At 45.1% G+C, this 19,930-nt stretch overlaps 2 protein-coding genes across 3 annotated transcripts; both read right to left on the bottom strand.

Moving 5' to 3' along the window:
• Window positions 1–177: 177 nt before the first annotated feature.
• Window positions 178–6,618, bottom strand: LOC117006895 (migration and invasion inhibitory protein). The gene is made up of 11 exons (XM_033079639.2): window positions 6,464–6,618; window positions 5,255–5,409; window positions 4,962–5,133; window positions 3,989–4,441; window positions 3,259–3,361; window positions 2,756–2,867; window positions 2,492–2,544; window positions 1,962–2,073; window positions 1,492–1,588; window positions 617–724; window positions 178–334 (listed from the first exon to the last, which is right to left on the bottom strand). The coding sequence occupies exons 3-11, from the start codon at window positions 5,130–5,132 to the stop codon at window positions 179–181; spliced, it is 1,365 nt and encodes a 454-aa protein (XP_032935530.1). The 5' UTR covers window position 5,133; window positions 5,255–5,409; window positions 6,464–6,618; the 3' UTR covers window position 178.
• Window positions 6,619–7,959: 1,341 nt separating this feature from the next.
• MFN2 (mitofusin 2) lies at window positions 7,960–19,896 on the bottom strand. 2 transcript variants are annotated; one of them, XM_033079642.2, is made up of 19 exons: window positions 19,703–19,896; window positions 19,078–19,232; window positions 18,394–18,572; window positions 17,602–17,737; window positions 17,111–17,273; window positions 16,478–16,602; window positions 16,080–16,188; window positions 15,880–15,987; window positions 15,345–15,498; window positions 15,054–15,121; window positions 14,821–14,942; window positions 14,422–14,548; window positions 14,146–14,250; window positions 13,611–13,713; window positions 12,759–12,979; window positions 12,471–12,620; window positions 12,041–12,237; window positions 11,567–11,701; window positions 7,960–10,943 (listed from the first exon to the last, which is right to left on the bottom strand). In XM_033079642.2, exons 3-19 carry the CDS (start codon window positions 18,566–18,568, stop codon window positions 10,874–10,876), a joined length of 2,268 nt encoding a protein of 755 aa, XP_032935533.1. In that variant the 5' UTR covers window positions 18,569–18,572; window positions 19,078–19,232; window positions 19,703–19,896; the 3' UTR covers window positions 7,960–10,873. The 2 variants fall into 2 exon arrangements, with proteins under 2 accessions (XP_032935533.1, XP_032935534.1); XM_033079643.2 differs by having other exon boundaries at window positions 19,836–19,894.
• Window positions 19,897–19,930: the final 34 nt, after the last annotated feature.

Raw genomic sequence — 19,930 nt, 5'->3', positions numbered from 1 at the left:
AAAAGGCAAAAAAAGCAAAGTGAGCACAGTGGACTGCACAAACTCAGATCTGTGTGGCTGCTCACATACAGGCATGACTGTGAGGCTGGGGAAAATCTGTCCAAAGATTTATTTTTATCCAAACTGCTTTGTTTCTGAGTTGTTTCCATGTGCTGTGCCCATCTCTTCCCCAGGGCAATCAAGTCAGTGGTGCAGAGTGTTGAGGGAGGGGGGTCTGAACTGAGAGCTGCTGTCTGCTGTCCTGGTTTGCTCTGCTAAACCTCAGCTGTGCCAAGTGAGGCAGGTGTAGAAACTTGTCAGTTTTGGCTTCTCCTGACTCTCTGAACACTGAGTCCTGGAATCCAAATAAAGAGCATGTTAATCAAAGAATGCCAAAGTGACTTTTCCCATTTTGATGTAGATGGTGAGCTGAACAGCTTTTGCCTGTTACTCAGCTCCATTTGCTTTTTCATCTCTGCGCGCACCAGTCAGCAGAAGGAAAACATTTCCCAGTACTGATCAGAGATAATCTTCCCGGCATTTTTGTTTGCTCAGCCCTCAATAATCATCACACCCTTTAGAGATTTCCCTCTGAGCAATTCTCAGCATCTCCTGGGGCTCTGGAGGCTGTGCTTACCAGGCCAGGAGAGGGAGAAGGCTTCTCCTCCAGGGAGGCTCGCAGATCCAAGCTGCTGAGCAGGGCCTGGCTGCAAGGGACCACGTTTTCCCAGCCAGCCAGGCAATGCTGTGAAAAAAATGGGAATGATTAACATTTCTTTGTTTATTGTGGCCTGTTATTATTTAGCTCTAACTTCTGCACAAGGAGGTTTAAGTGAGTAATGAATCTGTTATTTTTTCAGGAGGTTTATATGGCTAACAGGAAATAAATCTCAGATAAAGGAGAACTACGCGGTTTTCACCTTCTCCACCTTTCTACACTGATCTCCCAACTTCATGAACTCAAGGACCCAACCCCTCTGAACCTTTCTCAGCTGACTCATCCAGTTCCCTAAACCTCCAGCCTAAGCTTCCTCCCACCTCTTCCCTAGAAATCTCTAGGCCTGAGCTAGGTTAGATTAGCAATAGTGCCTGCAGCACTGACTGCTGGCTGGAATACAGCACCAGCAATCCAACAGCAGCTTTACACCCACCCTTGCCACTACTGACTTTGTGAATACTTCATAAACACTTGTCTTTCACACTCCTCAACATCTGTGGAAACAAACACAGGCAATGCCTGAAGCAGGTCAGCCAAATCTGCCCCAAAAGGACACAGCTCCCCATGGCATTTTCTTTTGTGCAGTGTAAAGCATTGGAAATGTGTCACACACTTTATGTTCCTCACACAAAGGCATGAACTCAGAACACACCAAAGGATGTTCTGGCTATCTCACACATACCAAAATCTTAGTGGAAACTTTGTAAAGGGAATGAGTCCCAGATTCTCTTTCGTTCTTGCTATGAAGCAAGGACCAGCTGGGGCTGTGCCATTAACAGAAGAGCGTAACTCACCGAAGGCAGTGCGAGATCATCTGCAGCCTCAAAGCTCCTCCTGCGATGGGCTCTGTGCTTGTAGGCTGGCAGAAGGGCAGACCTGGGAATGCTGACCCTGGAACCACACAAGGGAAGTTACTGCCTGCACCTCTGCCAAGGCACAGGGAATCTGCACACCTTCCCACTCAGAATCCAAGAGTCTGACCCCAAAGTGAACCAAGTGAAGCATTGTGATTAGGAGAGTAGACACTTTACATGTACATTCAGATTCTGGTCCAAGTTCAGACAAAACAGGCACTTCTCATTCATTTCAGGACTGTTTGTGCTTATAGAAAAGATCAGTAGGACCTTTTAGAAGATCTCTGCCTTGAAAACAGGAACCTTCTACAGAACTGTTGTGACGGTGTTTTATCCTTTACCTGATCAGCTTTTTCCCCCCTGTTGTTTCCTTGAGCTGTGCACTTTACAAAGCAGGAATTCTTATTTACCTGACATAGGCTGGGTCTTCCAGTGTCCCTGGGATCTTACACACAGGGCAGGCAGGTTCTGAACCCACAGGGACGGTGAAGAGGCGCCGGTTCAGTCGATAGGAGTAAACACCTGCACAGAGCAACAAACCTTCCTTGCAGCTCTTGTTTGTCACATGGGCCCTGAACCCAGCCAAAAAAGCTGTGTTCTACCACAATGCCACACCTGCTTTCTATAAAAAGAACTGCTTTTCCTGAAATATCTTACACATTTCCTGTCCCCAAGTAAGTTCCTAAAAAGCAAAACCAAAACTTCAACATCTTCAATTTAATAACAGAAGATTAGCCAATTACAAGAAACTCTGACAAATTAAAATGACACAGAGAGGATCCCTAGAAGACTCAATTATCTTTGGAGTGGGAAGTTGAATCTGGTTGAAAAGCTGCAGCTGAAAATAACACATTATTGCTGGTCTTCCCTCAGGACGACAGATAAAAACTGCTGAGTTGTTTATTCACAGAAATTGCATTAGAAAGAAATATGATCTTACACTTATGAGAGCCACTCATCAAATCCAATTCTTGTGGATCCAGAGCCTTGGGCCTAAAGAAACACATGAAAAGATCAGTTAGTGACAGAGGGGCTGACAGTGAACAGCACTGCCTTTTCCAAGCTCACATGACTGGGAGGTAAATAAAGACTCTCAAAGCCATGCTTGCAGTGTCCTGCCCCAGTCAGACTATGGCTCTCATTACTACAGGGATTATTAAGGGATTGAACATTGCTGCTTCAGCCCTTCCCCACTCCCACTCACTCCTGGTGCTGCTGATGAATGCAGGCGTCTCTGTTGGACTCTCGGAACTCCTGCAGCTCAGCAAAGTATTGCTCAGGTTTCTCTGTTACTGGAGACTTTGTATCAAGGAGTCCTGAGAACACAAAGGAAACAGAAAAGCTCAGTGATTTACAAAATTTGGGAAAGTACCAAAGCAAGATACAGTCAAAACAAAATTGATAATGAGAAGGGCAGATCATCATGGCAAGGCAGAGACTCACTGTGTGCTTTGGATCCCTTTTTGCATTCATTCATTCCAGGAATTTGGTATCCCTTCCCTTCTGACCCCACCTGGCTTTGCCATCTGCTGTCTGGATTCCCACACCACTGCCACTTCACCACTCCAGGTAAGCACAGGCCACCTCTAGTCTGGAGAGGGGCCTCAAACAAAGCTGCAGCCCCTTTGCTGGGCCCTCAAAGGGGTCATAAACTGTTTTAATAACAGCACTTCACTCTGAAAATTTTGGTTCAGAGTTAGGATTCACCTGCAATCCAGTCATAGCCCAGGAAAGGAAGGGCAGACCAGTTGGTGACAGGTATGGTATCTTCTTCAGGTTCAAGCTGAAAAGTCACATGAGAAGCTTCCTTCTGAAAGAAAACAATCCATAAAGACTTCCTAATTATCTGTCAGGACATTTAAAGGTACAGCTAAGGAGACAGCTGGCAGCTGCTCAGATAGGACAGCTGTGCTTGGTTTGAGACTGGAATCTATCTATGTATCTACCAGTAATTTTCTCACCACCCCTTTGTCTTGTCAAGAAATAAAACAGAAAGAGGAGGCAGGGACTTACCCAAGTATTTACCCAAGGATTTTTCAGAGCTTTAAACAAAATGCTGAGCTGCACTGCACATCCCCAAAGACCTGGCAACCTGTATTGCCTTGGAGGATGATCACAGCAGGGCCTGCCCTTCCTGCCTAAGGAGACAACTGTGGAACAGCAGCACTGCACCTGCCTGTTCCCCCTCAGCTTGTGGCTGACATATGCAAAAGACAAGGAACCTCACAGTGAAGTGTTATGGATTTCTGCTCTTTCAGTTCATGGCCTAAGGAAAGCAGGGCCTGAACAAACTGACAACAGCCCCTGACTGAGAACAGTTCTGACCCCAACTTGCCATTTACACATTGGGAACAGGGCAGGTAACATTCTCCTGGCCCTTCCTCCCCATCATTCTGTTCATTTAGGAAAATGAGAAAAGCATTGGTTTAACATTTACCTTCAGCTCTTTGGACTGAGATGTCAGCAGGACTGATTTAGGGATGTGGGGCTCTCTGGTGACCACAAGCTCCTCACTGGGTTCCTTATTTTGTCCTCTGCTCAGTGATGGCCCTGGATGACTTTTCTCATGGGAACTGTGCTGTAGAGCAGACTGTTTTCTCATCTCTCCATGTCCCAGGAGGGAGAATTCTTTCTCTGGACTTCCTTGAGCATGGCCATCCCCATCCACTCTGGAGTCTTCTCTGCCACACACAGCTGCAGACACTGGTGTAACATCTTTCCCAGGACAGCTGGAATCAAAACTTGCTCCTTGCTCTGTCTTTGCTTGCTGGTGCTGTACCCCTCTGTCACTGCTGCTGTGTTTAACAGATGAACTTGGGGCTGGGCCAGCTCTGGGTTCCATCATTCCAGGGTCAGCTGTAGACTTTACTGCATCCACCTGATTTTCCTTCTGTGAGGACAGAGACTCTCTTAACACACAGCATCAGTCAGACCACAAATTCCTTTTGTAAGAACATTTAACTTGTTAAATTAATGTCTCATTCTAGTCTGTTCACTCCTTTAAATTACTGCAGAGGAAAAAGAAAAACCCTTATATTCTGGGAAGTGTAAGAAAGAGATCCACTTCCAGCTAAATGCAGCTTTTCCCAATTTGAGGAACCACTGAACTTTCAGCTTAGAAGAAATTTTGTTCTACAATGTTCATTCCTATCTTAGAAGAAGAAACTTGCCTTTCTTAGGCAGGAACTGATCTCCAAACCTTATGCCAGGAGAACAGATTGAGACTACAGAATAAACAATAACCAAAGGGCAGCTACTTTTCTAACAGACTCCATATTCCACATACCCCTTTCTAAGGGCTCTTTCATGTCCATATGTCTCCTTGAGCACACCACACCACAGGCAGAGCTGCTGTCTGTCACAAAGGCCCATTTGCTTCCCTGAATTTCTAGCACAGACACCACACATACCACTATCCTGGGTGAGGGAACACATCTCTCAGCAGCTGTACTGCTATGAAGAGATGTTGGAAGGAGTTGCTTGCTGAAAAGTTCCTTTCTGATCTCTTCCTGCTTCATTCTCAGCCTTTGCAGAAGGTCCTGGTTGGCCTGGCGCAGCCTGTTCAGGAGCTCTAAGTCCATCCTACAAAAACATTTTAATGTGAAGCCAGAGGAAGAGTGAACTACATAAATTCACTACATTAAGTGAAGAAGCAGACACAGGTGAAACCACTTTCAGGGGACTTCTCCTAAAAAATACTTACAGCTGTTGAAATGTTGATTTTTGCTGGTGAGAAATCAGCCAGTCTCCAAACTCCCTCTGCTCAGAACCAGCACCACTAGATGCTTCTCTCCCCTTGGGTATACTGTCAAATATTTTGCTCTCATAAACTGGGAGCTGACTTAGAGACAAGAAACTCTGACAGAGGAAACAGTAAACATGAAAAATTCACATTGAAAAAAGACACATTTACTTTAGAAGCTGTTATTCAGGACATACTTATGCAATTCTGCTCAGAAGGATGTTCATAAGTTCAAATCATAAATATGAATGTATCTGCTACATCTAAAAGAAATAGAGTCAAAGCTGTCTTCCATATTCCCCAGGCAGAAAGGCTCCAAAAGGATCAACTGTGCCTCAGGATTACAGTTCAGGCAATTCCCAACCCACAAATTAATTAAATTAAATCCCACAAAGGGATGCCCTTTTATTAGAAAAGGGAGATTAAAAGGAGTTAATAAACAGTTAAATAAATAAAGCCTAGTTTGACTGAAAGGCTGTCAAACTGTTCAATAGCCTCACAACACCACAAGCTCCTCTAAATTTGCAGAAAGTAGATTTTTAAATAAAACAGTTGCTAACTCTAAACCCAAACTCCCACATTGCTTTTGACTAGACTGATAAATTATGTTCTCAAGAAAATTATGTGTTTCTGGAATCTTTTGTTCCAAAGGGTCCCCAAAACTTTCTGCAAAACTCATCTGATTTGTTTTCGTGTCTGCTACCTTGGCAACTGGACACGAGGAATCAAATGCACATGTGGTACAGCAGCAGGGGGAGGAATCAAGAGCAGCGCTAACAATCGACAAACTACAACATTTCTTTGTTACAAAAACATAAAATAGAAATACTTATTTTGAGGCACTAAATTTGAGACAATTTGAAAAAAACAGTAGTTCTTATAGCCTTCACAGGACAAAGCTAATAGCTTTGATGAGCATCTTTTCATTATTGCTTATCAGAAAGCGAATACTCTGAAAATAACATCAGCCAAGGGACTTTCTGGAAGGGTTTTACCAGATGAGGTCCACTCTTGGCATAACCTACAAGTCCTTCATGCTCAGCGCCGGGGACTCAGCTTTGTGAAACCGCACAAATTTGAAACCTTTGTGAAAGGAGCGTGGCCTCCCGCAGTTAGAGATAAACAACGGCTGTGCCGAGAGCTGAGAACTGCGGGCGAATCGTTCAGTACCTCACACTGCTGCTGCACTGAGGCGCCGCTTCGGCCCTCCCAAGGCCCGAGCACTGCAAAACTCCGCTTTCCTCTGCAAGAGGGGCCGGCAGAGAAAAGCGAGCCCTCCGGTCCTTCCCCGGCAGCGCGGGCAGCCCGCGAGTCCCGCCGGGCCCTGCGCTGCTTCCGTGCCCTGCGCTTTTTCCGTGCCCTGCGCTTCTTGCGTGCTCTGCGCTGCTTCCGTGCTCGGCGCTTCCGGGGCTGCGCCGCGCGGTGCCCGCGTTCCGCGACCCTGCACCGCCCCCGCTCCGGGGATTCCTGCCGTGCCCTGCCCTGCCCGCTCCGGGAGCCGGGGATGCCCTGCCCGCTCCGGAGCAGGGGATGCCCTGCCCTGCCCGCTCCGGAGCAGGGGATGCCCTGCCCTGCCCGCTCCTGGAGCCGGGGATGCCCTGCCCTGCCCGCTCCGGAGCCGGGGATGCCCTGCCCTGCCCGGGAACAGGGGATGCCCTGCCCTGCCCGGGAACAGGGGATGCCCTGCCCTGCCCGCTCCGGAGCCGGGGATGCCCTGCCCTGCCCGCTCCTGGAGCCGGGGATGCCCTGCCCTGCCCGCTCTAGAGCAGGGGATGCCCTGCCCTGCCCTGCCCGCTCTAGAGCAGGGGATGCCCTGCCCTGCCCTGCCCGCTCTAGAGCAGGGGATGCCCTGCCCTGCCCGCTCCGGAGCCGGGGATGCCCTGCCCTGCCCGGGAACAGGGGATGCCCTGCCCTGCCCGCTCCGGAGCCGGGGATGCCCTGCCCTGCCCGCTCCTGGAGCCGGGGATGCCCTGCCCTGCCCGCTCCTGGAGCCGGGGATGCCCTGCCCTGCCCGGGAACAGGGGATGCCCTGCCCTGCCCGCTCCTGGAGCCGGGGATGCCCTGCCCTGCCCGCTCCGGAGCAGGGGATGCCCTGCCCTACCCTGCCCTGCCCGCTCCGGAGCAGGGGATGCCCGCTCGCAGCCGGGATTCCCCCGGCCGGCCCCGCTCCGCCGCTCGAGGGCCGGTGCCGCCCGCAGCTCCCGGCCCGGGGGAGCCGCTGGGACACAGCCCCGGCTGCAGCCGCCCCCAGCGGGAGGGACACGGACCCCAGCATGCCCAGAGCACAAAGGGAGTTGTTTTGAAAGCTCGTTAAGGGAAATATGTCCTTTTTTAACCCACCCGATGTAACTTATCAGCTATCCTCAGCTCTAACTGGTAACTGACCCACGCCACCATCTCAGCAGTGACTCACTATTACTTTCCACAATATTCTCAAGAAATTATTGATTCAATATTGACAGTTTTAGTGCAACTAAAACTTTCTATCAGACAATTCAGTACCATTGCTCTCCTTGTTAATTTTCAAACTAACAACCCAGGAAAAGGTCACTAGTGTCAAACATGCAATTCAGTACCACAAAGCAGCAAAGATATAAATACATATGTGAGTTTATATAGTTATACTGGAAGACTGTATCACAACATGCAGGACACATCAGGATAAATGCTTTTCCAATTCATTTTTATTTTGGTTTCCATTGTTTACAGCACTGTTACAGGACTAACTCATGCAAATTTATCACCTTAAATACAGCAGAGAGAAAACTCACTGATAAGAGTATTTCAAAGAGCTCCATCAACATAATGCAACAGGAAAAGTAAGTAGCAGCAATAAGATAAAAGTGCATTTAGCTGACCTTCTTTAAAGGGAGTTTGGGGAAGACTGTTTTTGGAATTACTTGTTTTAAGGAATAGTTCAGCATTCTTTAGGAAAATCAGAAGAGAACAAACTCCTCGTGATAGTGTTCACTCCTCCACCACCCTCAGTTAAAGAAGTACAGCTGTCATTTGTTTCAGAGGAATCCAGCTTATAGGCCTGTCTGTTAAAAGTTTGATTCTCAATCACTTGGGCTTCCAGGACAAGGGTTACACCCACACATGTCAGCAGCTTTGCTTCTGACAAAGTTCAAGTGGCTCTTTCCCCCATTCTGTAGGTCAGGCTTCAGCTCTGCATGGAGAGTGCCGAGAGCAGCCGGGCCCGAGCACGTCAGACACACACACAGCACCAAGACACTGGCTTCTAAGAACCCATCAACCTCTTTTCCCCTCACAGATAAGACACTGGCTTAAAGATCAGCTCATTTATCAGATTTCCACTAAAGGTCTGCTGAAAAGATGCTAACACTAGCTCTTCAAAAGCAAGGTCAGCACTTCAAGGAGTGGTGAGCTGCTGAGCAATGGTAAATCATCCTCTGCCTTGAGCTGGAATTGACAATATCCATGTGTATGAGGGATGTGTTTAATATTTTAACGCAAAACAACAGAACACAGCTTATTATAACTGTGTGTGTATGTGACAGCTTGAGTGACTAAAGATTCAAATTTATTCATTCAAATTTATTCAACCAAGACCTGCAGCAGAGTAAGACAAGATGATTCCACTTATTCCAATACACTTCACCACAAGCTCAGAGTACACACTTCCAGAAGCAAGGACTCTAATTTCTTTCTTGCTCATTCTCAGATTTGATCAAATTTATATTCCCATCCTGGTGGATGCCTGAGGAACCCAGTCAAGGTTAAAAAAACCTTCTGATAGAAACAGTTTTTCAGTTTAAGTGGGAGTCAAAGCCTTCTACTGGAAGGGAAAGGTTTGTTTCCTTTCTGCATTCTGGGGATGTAAGAATCTCACCACCAGTTCCTACAAAAATCAAGACACTTAAAGTTTTTCTGCAAATCTCAGAACAGCCTTACCTAAGAAGTACTTAATGACATTTCACTATTTTTACTCCTTCAAGTATCAGGCAGCTTCTTTCTGGAACTTCCATGATATGGAAAATACGGGACTTATCCCAGCATACAACATATATTCACACCCAAGCACGAATGAGAAATCCATTTTCAAGAGAAAAGTCTCTTTGTCAACATGAAAATCACCCCACTACTCAATAGTTCTGAATTCAGCTGGGTCCTGCTCAAAGACAGCCCATATTCTGTGTGTGTGATGCTGAAGAGATTTAGGTTGTCACTAACCTCAGAACTAAGGATCTGATTCTGGATTCCTCAAACACTTTGTAGGCAACAGAAAGATTATAACCCACACATGGCAAAATACTGACCCACAAAGAGGAAAAGAAGCTTACAATAGGGGAACTTCACTTTAGGAGCCAACTCCAGCTCCTTCAATCAGTGAGAATTTCTTCTCTATCAATTCCAACAGTAAGAAACTCAAGTCCTTACAATTCCCAAATATATTCCAAATGCATCAGGACAAAACTCAACAATTAATTCCATGTATCTGCAAATAAAGAATGTATTGAAAAAAAATCTAAGTTGCTTGAAGCCATTCTTGCCCTGGCCACAACTCCCCTCAGCCCAGAGAAGCTGTACCTGCCAGCATCTTCTGATACTTTTAACAGAAGGAAAACATCAAATCTTATTGCTGCCCAGACTGTAACATCCTGTGGGAACTCTACATGAAGCAACATCTCTTTCAGTGTGTAACCCACATGCTGTTCTTGTGGTCAAATAGTGGTAATGGAATTCCACAGGCCTGCTTCCAGAAACACAGCTGTGCTTTTCCAAAGAAAACCTACATTCATCAGTGCTCATAATGCAGTGTTTTACATTGTGTCAACTGGCTTCTCTGTCCTAGTTTTCTTCCTCGACAAGCTGCCAAATTACAGCACTATCTCCTTCACAGGAACTAGTTCTGTATTTGCAAAATATTTGTCCATATCAGGAAATGGGCCAGACTGTGTTATTAAATAGCTCTTAAGAGGAAGAAAATAACTCCAAATTTACTAAGCTTACCAAAGCAAAATCATAGTCCCTCTTGCTCCAGAAGAGAACTGGGTTTTGTTCACAGGTTTAAGCATCCTAAGAGCAATAAACCTTTCTATGAAGGGACACTGTGATTTTCTGTTATGTTCTAGAATAAAGGAATATTAACCTCAGAGACAAGCCTGTGTGAGCTATAAATGCTTTGTGAAACCACCATCACATCTCTGTGTGTGGGATTGTGTTTAGTCAAACAGCTGCTTGTCACACACATCAACCTGGGGCTTGGAAGTCAAAAGTTCTGTCTTTATGAAGTAAAACAAATGACTCCATAAAGATGTGTCAGAACAACTTTTAACCTGATAAACATTTGCTTGATTGCTTTAAATTTGTTTAAAGCAATATGCACACACTCCTCCTGAAGTAGCCTGGTCTCACAAGGAAAAAGAAGAGTTATTAACAGCTAGTGTTTAGAGGTGGGACACAGAACAGGGAAGCAGAATCCTACTGTTCACACAGCAACTGGAAACACAGCAATATGCTCCTGCTCACTCCCTTTAGGGAATTCCATCACCCACCAAGTTCTCTGCAGTAATTAAGAGAGCACTGAAGGGCAACTGTTGGTTTTCTCTTCTCACACTATCTGCTTTGCTGCAGGTACTGATGTGTGAACATGTTGAGCTCACTGTCAAGCCAACCTGCTTTGTTCCTGCAAGGATAGAAAGTTTTGTTAGGTGAATGAAACAGCTCTTCTCAAGACAGTGCAACAAAAACAAGTGAACAGCCAGGCATGGAGTGCCAGAGGTTCATTCCAAAAGGCTGCTGCCATTCCTTGCAGATCAGGAATGCTTGCCTGCTGTCAGTCCCTAAGCTCTGAGGTTCAAACACAGATCTTGGACACAACTTCACATTGGTCTTACTGTGTAGGTAAGGAATGTTTGAAAAAGTCTTCCCAACAGCCTCTGCAGGGTGAAGAGAGCAGCAGACAACTGGGTACAAAGGTGAAGGCAAGACTTTTTGTATAATTTTATAAGGGCCTGAAGGAATTTGTAGGAGTGGAAGATTGTATGTTTTCATAAATGGGAAAGAACTGTAATTCCAAACAAATAAAAACAAGAAAGAAAAAGATGTTTGATGAGACAGAAGCTTTAAATGACTGTCAACAGTCCATAGGAAAGTACCTAGTGAAAGGGAACACGACTTGGTAGGGAGAAGTGCTGACACCTGCACATCAAGTTATGATGAAGACAGAATGAACTCTAAGCTACAGCTCATACCAACACCCTGGGGCAATCACATGAAAAACAACTGTATGGAATAATCAAAACTCACCTGAGCAGTTTTGCTTTGCTCTGCAGTGAATCCAAAACTTCAATTTTTTTATTCATGGCAGAAATTTCTTGCTCAAGATTCTCCCGTGTGACATCCACTTGCTGACACAAATGAGCAAACGTTCCAGCAAGCTCTCTATGAAACAAGAGGAGTTGAAAATGATGGAAAGTAAGATTGAGCAGCACATTCAAGGAATAATGATGGTATCATGACTCAGACACTCGTATTTCCACTTCTGCACAAGAATATATCTGAGCATTTTGACTTATGGAAGTACATTCAGACTAATGCTAACAGTGCCCAAACACTAGAGTTAAAATAAAAGTAATATTGTTTTAAAATATGTGTCATTACATTTTAAAAAATCTGGAATTCAGCATGAAGTTATCTTTTTTTAACGAGGAATAGCATTTAAAAAAACCAAAACCCAAACAACAGTTTCCATAAATTGTTAGCTGAATATAGGGAACTCACTGCTGGACTTGGTGGCTGCAGTTTGAGCCCGTGTAGCTGACGATGAGCTGCAGTTTCTCCCCAGCATACTCCACAAACTGCCTCTTGAAAGCTCTCTCCTTGGCTTTGGTGGTCCAGGTGAGGCGCTCATACACATAGAGCAGCCCATAAAGGCCGAAAGAGAGAGCAATCAGTCTCCAACCCACAGCCTTCCACACCTAAAGAAGCACAAGGAAAAACAAATTACAAAATCATCATCTCAGACTGATGCTCGCTCCCAACAGTGGTGCACAGAGCACTGCAAAATCAGTTCACTAAACCCAAATGGAAGATCAAAGGAGAAAATAGGTCATTATCTATGAATAGCAAATATCAACAGGATTTGGCAGTGCAAGTGCTTTTTACATCAGTGCTCCAACTTATAAAATTGCTGCCTAGAATGCACACATACCACACCACCAACCACGATGATGCCCATGGAAGTTCGGGAAGTTAAAGAGGCCAGTCCAGTCACCATGGACACCATGAGCTCTTCCTGGGTCATAGAGCCCTGAGGCAAAGGAGGCAGACTGGGATTTGCTGGCGTTAAAGGGCGCTGAACCTAATTAGAAAAGCAGAGACAAAACAAAATCAAAGGAGTGAATAAAAGCAGGCAAACCACTGCTCTTCCCACCAAAGGAACTTCAGCAGCCATTGAAATAATGAATATCTACCCCAACCACTCAAGGAGATTATCTACCTGGTCATTGTAGCCCATCAAGGCCCGACGACCATTCTTTGGTCCCAAAAATCTGTTCACCAGCATTGTCCACCCAAGAGAGAAATGGAATTCTATGTCCTCCTGGAAGTCAGCACAAAGCTTGTCACAGTTCAGGTCGTAGCTGAGCATGAAGCACTGCCGTGGAATTAACATGTCTATCTGACCCCGCATGGAGACTGGCAGGAGGGGTTTTAAACCATCTACAGACAGAAAACAAAACCAAAACAAAAACATGCAAAAAACAGCTGTTGAGTACACAAGAATTAACTGGTCTTGTATTTCACTATCAGAGTGCTTAAGGCTTGATTCATCCTCCACAGTTATTTCCTTAGTATGTTAAATTCATGTTGCAAAGTAAGAGATACATCATCAATTATTATTCAATTCTTAGTTCTTCAGACCAACACAGAAGGAAATCTTTCCAGACCCTCCAAAATCCTTATGGGTAGCTGGTGAAGTTTACACATTAGCAAGACCTTGGAAAAGAAAATCCAAAACCCAGTTCTAGAAGTCTTTAGGCACCACAGTCCAATATTCAGACAGGCACCCAGCTACAAGTCATTTGTATTTCATGAGGATTTGGTGTGAGAATCTCCCAAATTTCCAAAGCCACAGTTCCTCTCTGTCATGATGATTACACTGTGACTGTACATATTCATTAGGAAATCACTGCACAAGTTCAGACACGCATACAGAATGTTGCATTACTCATCAAGATGGTGCCAGCTGTACATCAGCCATTGGATGAATGAGAAATCCAGGACATCTACCCAGTTATTTTGCATTGCAATTCAAGGGGAGAGAAAGGACAATACTGCCTGTGGAACTGACCTATCATTTCTTGTTGCATTGTCTGCAGGGAAGTTGTGATAGCACTGGAGCAACGATCTGACATGTTACGGCCCAGGCCTTCCTCAATGTGTTTATGCAGCTCCTGACAAACAAAGAAAGGGTTATCAAGATTAATATAAACATGGCTAAGATGCAGGCTGAAAATGCTAGAGCTTGCTAGTTAAAAACACCTCCCAGAAAAAGAGCACACAATCTGCTTGTTCAGTGTTCTAACATTAATTTCATACCTCCCCCCATTTTTCAGTAAAGGGGATAAAAAGGTGAATCAAAAAAATCACATATGGACTCTTTAGTTCAGGAAAAGTTCTGTTCAATCTATATAATGTGATATACAACAGGCATCAATTTATTACTGAGATTATTAAATAACTAAAGCTTTAGCTCATATCCTAGTTGGAAGAGACTGGAAGATATTATAAGATGTTGGTTAAACATCTCAATGAGCTGGCTCATTGCTATAAATGACTCAGAGCTATAAAGGGTCTCTTAAATTGCTGAAGCAAACATCACTCACACTCTTGTACACTTTAAGAACGACTTGAGATGGATGGAAGTCTGCTTGGTATTCATCTACCAACACTGAGAGCCGTCTGATTTCTTCTGCCATTGCATTTGACACCTAGAGAAACAGCACAGGAGAGAAAATAGAACTTCAGAAAGCTTTTCTCCTCCTCCCATCTGTAACTCCCACATTTCTAGCACTTCAAATCTTGGTCAGTACTGTGCAATTTCCCCACCACACTGGCAGCTATTTCAGACAATCCAGTTTTCCACAGACGCTCCTCCTTACCTGCCTCTCCACCTCTTCAGTGATTTGTTTGATTTTCCGCTTGTAGTCTTGAGTAAGGAGCTCCAGCTGTTTGTCAATAAAACCCAGGCGATCCTGCCGTTCCTCTCGTGTTTCCAGACAGTAAACTCTGGTGAAAGAAATCCCAGCCCATCAAAATGCCAGATAAATGCATTTTTGATATATAAATATACTTGAACTCCAGAAATAAGACAGATTTTCCTAGTAACAAAACATGCAAGAGGCCAATACATGTCATTCCTGCTCTCAAACACGCTGTGTTCTGCTTTGCATTTCAAATGCTCATGTTCCCTTACATCTCTCCCAGAATATAAACTTATTATTTATGCAACAAATAATACAAACTTAATAGTTATGCAAGCACCAAGCATCAGCTCTCACCGCTGTTCCTGGGCAGCAACATGCACAGAGTCCATGATGAGACGAACATCTTCCGCAATTTGCTTCGCTCTCACTGTATGCTGCTCAAATTTTGTTTTTACTGCTGACTGGGAGATACATTCCTGTAGACAAAAGGCAGCCCAAGATTAGCAGCAGGCAGGACCATACTAATACAACTTCTCAATCCTGCAGGAGTAAAATCTAACCAAAAGGTCAGCACACATAATGCTCACCTCAAACCTTCTCTCGAAGCTTTGAAATTCAAGCATTCTTACTTGAAATCCATCTGCCAACGCTCCACCTGAGAGAAGGAATGCATAAAACAATCACTTAAATTTTGACAAAGCAATCAGATGTTGGACATCAGGAAATGCTTTTGCTTTACACTGAAGCCAATGCAAAAGTGCTACTAAATCACCCCTTCTGTTGTGATTGCCTTACTAACAATTCGGCCTTTTTGAAACGAGATGCTCTCCATTTTCTTTTCTATAAGTCAATGAAAAGTTTCTGCTAGCTTTCCTCACCTCCTTCTGGCATCCCTTGAGCCCTCTGAATCCTGGCATTCAGCACTTCTTTTGCAGACACAAAGAAAATTCGATCCCCTGCCTGGGCTCGGTCCACCACACCCAGCTCATCCACCAGGAAACTGGAACAGCGCTCCATGTGCTGCCGGCGCACCTGAGGGATAGCAATCATAAACCACACATGCAGTTAAATCCACATCATCCAGATCTTAAAGGTCAGACCAGGCACCCAAATGCCCTCTGCTGGTCTAAGCTACCAAAATAAGCATGAAAAAAAAAAAATGCTATTTTATGGAATTTTCCAGAGGTTTTCTAACTTCAAAAGGTCCCTGTGAGACTCTTGATTTTGTGCTCAGACATTTCATGACTCATGTCCTCATCACTAGCCTATGTTCCCTCTATTCTCCACACCAAGGTGATAAAAATCCAACTGTAAAACAATCACACACAGCACTGATTGTACCCTCAAGGACCACAGTCAAAACAGACTCTATAATATCTATGCAAAGAGAAGTAGTTTAAACTCATCACAAACCTCCTCCATGTATTCTGGTTCTGAGGCAGACGCATCCCAACGGTTATTTAAAATAAATATATTGGGTCGAGACAGACGTTCATTCACCTTGTGAAAGAACTGCTTCTCCTAAGGAAAATGAAACAAGACCTCTTTAGATTAATATGTCAAATCACTTTAATCTTTAGCTAAATTAATTGAACAAGTGGATTTGCACATACAGTTTGCATCAATGTTGATTCAGAATTTGCCACCAGGACAAATACATCAGCATCAAGACAGAATTTGTCAATCCAGCTGTCCAGCTCTGTGGTTACATCAATGCCAGGGCTAGCAGTAAAGAGAAATGAGACAGAAAAAACAGAATTTAAAAAGTTAATAAGAGCTTTTCAGAGCATTAATTTCCCATGTCTTAGCTGCACTGCCCTGACATGACAGAGTACAGACTGAAAGGAAGCAATGTCCAAGAAAATTGCATTGTTAATTATAGCAAGGGACTTTGGTCACTGTCTTAGATTAGAACAGGGTCAATTCCCTTGAGGTTTATTAAATATATATCTGAAAACATATCTGTAATTAGTCTGTGATAAGCAGGAAAGGAAAGAAAGCTATTTCTCACCTGTCCATCAGCACCAAGTCATCCTTTAAGAGAGAACATTTGGAATTGGGCCACATTACACTGACTAGGCTGCCAGCATTCAAATGTTCATCCTGATGAAGGGCATGAGCCAGCTGGTTTACTGTCTGTGAAAAGATGGAAATAACATTTCCTGTATGCCAAGACCCACTAACACAATTATCCTCCCTTCAAGGCTGTTCATGGACAATTTGAGATAAAGCCCAAATTCAAATTATTTTCTCTCTGGAAGTTTTTCCACACAAAACCTTCTTGAGTGTCCTAGTAAAAAGGCAACTAGTGAGAGTTTATGAGAGATTTTTCCTGTCTACTAAGAAAAGCTACTGAGGAATTATCAGGAACTCTGTGATTCCATCAGCCATACAAAGCTCAGAATTTCCTGAGTCATTGTTCCCTGCTATCACTAACAAGTACAACATAGCATCTCCTTCATAAAATGAACAAGTCCCCATCCTGCAACTTGCTTCATTCCTTACTTCCTACATCTAACAAAGACTCATTCTTCATCTCCACTTCTTTAATGATTAAAGTACTGAACTGTGAAATTTATTTTTTTTTCTTCCTTTTTCTGACATTTCTGAAGAGTTCTTAACCTTATACTAAAGGAAATTGTACCTTAACACTCTTCTTTTCCTCTGAGCCTTCAGTCAGCAGGAAAGCCTCGTGTCCATCAGTCCCTTCTACACGCAAGAAGCAATTTGTGGTGTGTCCAATTCCTGAAGGAAGAACTTTGTCCCACAGCATGGCATTTATCACAGTGCTCTTCCCATTGCTTGTCCTGCAGTCACATTAAGGACAGTGTTTCAGGCTTCCAAGAGCCTCATTTCAATACTACAAAAGCAAGCTCTCTAAAGTCAAGCTGTATCAGAGCCATTAACAATTTAGTTGCTGGAGGCAACCTGCAAAAAGACTTTTCCCTATTTTAAGAACTCTTCAAATTGAAGAATTACATGATATAATACTTGTTTCCAATTTACCTGTATCATAGACATGACATTATAAGCAAAAGCTAAAGCACTAGTGTTCATATAAGTACCTTTTACTGACTGCAATACTCAAATGCTTTACTGAATGGGGAGCACAGGCAATACAAGCACGTGACTCACCTCCCAAAAAAAGCAACTTTCATGTGTCGTCTTGCCAGCACTTCACTGATACCCCTGACTTTTGACAGGTAGCTTTTGACTTCCAGTACCTGCTCTTCTGTGGTGACAGGATCAAGCTCTGCATTTTTGTGTGTTTCTAAAATCAAAACAGATCACATCTCTGAGTGCCAGAGCCATCTGGGTCAGTCCTGGGTGAAACCCCTCCCTGTGATGGTAACACTGAACATTTATCTGTGCCCCACAGCTCGTGTGGGTGATCTTGACATCACACCCTGAAGCAATTCTACAGTAGCACTTCTCAATTTGCCTCATAACTGTTTCCATTCTTGGGACTGCTTTGAACAGAACAGCCAACACTGCAGACAGTCCAGCACCCTCAGAGATAAAATCTGTCTGTGCCTTAAGCTGTTTAAGCCAATTACTGGCATATGTTACATGTCAGTAGCAATGATGTGTTCAGGTAAGAATATTGAAGGATCATAGGCAAAAAAAACCTCCTACAGAGGTTGTGTAATTAATTAAAAATCTCCCAAACATAAAAACCAAGCATAGCTCCCTAACTAGCTCAGTTTCTTAATATGCATTAACTTCTCATATCCAAAATATGAACCTGAACTCCACCCAAATCCAACAAAATAATTTTCAGTTTTTCTTACAAACATGAATGCATAAACAGACACACATATATAAATCAGTCATTTAACTGACTGAAGGGGTTTGGTGTGTATTTTGGGGGAAATCATCCCTGGGCACAGCACTGTTACACATTCACAGCTCAGGAACTCAGCTCACCTTCGAGGAATGAGGAGCTCTCGTTGATGTATGCAGCCAGCTGTTCAAAGATACCATTGATTTTCTTCTTTGCAGTGACAAAATGTTTAAGTGGAGAAGCATTTACCTCAGCCATGTGTCTTTTATCCTTCTTCACTGCAACTATTGAGTTGGAACGAGTAAACAACAGGGACATTGCGCTACAGGGAAAAATCCAGCAAAGACCAGTGTCACCAAGTGTCAACAGCCATCCAAGGGTGCAGTGACAGGACAAGGGGGAGAGGCTTTCCACTTACAGAGGGCAGGGTTAGATGGGATATTGGAAAGAAATTCTTCCCTGTGAGAGGGAGGAGACCCTGGCACAGATTTCACTGAGAAGCTGTGGTGCCCCCACCCCTGGAAGTGCTCAAGGCCAGGCTGGACAGGACTTGATCCACCTGGTCTGGCAGAATGTGCCCCTGTCCATAGCAGGGGGTGGAACTGGATAATCTTTAAGGTCCCTTCCAACCCAAACCATTCCATGATTCTGTGATCCAACCAGGCATCTTTACAAGAACTAAATAGATGTGCATTTTAAGAACTATTTTCTTTCTTTCACAAAGAAATTGTCCTGTTTAATACAACACACGTATTTTTTCTGATAAACTCTTTCTCCCTTTCAATAAGCAGGCTCGCAGTGATCACTCCTTCCCATCCTGCACTTACTTTCAGGATCAGTTACGTTTTCACAAGTCAGGCATGGCAAGCTTGAGGCCCTCTCGAAGGCAATGGCAGCAGTTTTCCCTGCCTTCTACCTCGCCCCTGCAACACTCCGGTCCTGCAGCTCCTTCAGATACACCGAGTCCAGCCAGTCTCCACCCCTGTGGCAGAGTGACCGCAGGTGAGGGACACGGAGAGATGAGGGACACGGAGAGATGAGGGACACGGAGAGATGAGGGACACGGAGAGATGGGGGACACGGAGAGATGGGGGACACGGAGAGATGAGGGACACGGAGAGATGGGGGACACGGAGAGATGGGGGACACGGAGAGATGAGGGACACGGAGAGATGGGGGACACAGCTACCGAGCTCCCCCGTCGCGGAGTCTGCTCCCCCGCCATCCCGGTGTGCTCAGGGGATGTCCCCGACTCTGCTCCCCCGCCATCCTGGTGTGCCCGGGGAATGCTCTGGGTTCTGCTCCCCCGCCATCCCGGTACCGGGGAATGCGCTGCGTTGACGCTCCCAACGGCCGCCACCTCGCCCTCAGCCGTCTGGGGCGGGAGAAAAGGGCGGGAAACGCCCTGCTCGTGCCCCCTCAGGACCCCGCCACAGAGAGTGCGACACTCACCCGTCCCTGCCCTTCTCTCTGTCCCTATCCCTGCTTCTCCGCAGACGATCCTCAGAGACACTGGCCCGTCCTGGAAAAGCTGCCAGATCCCCTCGGCTCTGCCCAGCCCGGCCCTGCCCCGCCCGGGGCTCACCTTCACCGCCGCTCCCAAACGGCCGCCATGTCACCCCGCGGCGCCGTCGCCCAGGAGGCGCGGCGGTGCTGCGTCATCGCGGCGCGCCGCGCGCG

Source organism: Catharus ustulatus, chromosome 24, assembly GCF_009819885.2.
Source record: "Catharus ustulatus isolate bCatUst1 chromosome 24, bCatUst1.pri.v2, whole genome shotgun sequence".
Classification (NCBI taxonomy): domain Eukaryota; kingdom Metazoa; phylum Chordata; class Aves; order Passeriformes; family Turdidae; genus Catharus; species Catharus ustulatus.
Note: the sequence above shows the minus strand (reverse complement) of the source record. Positions and strands in the feature narration are given on the sequence as shown.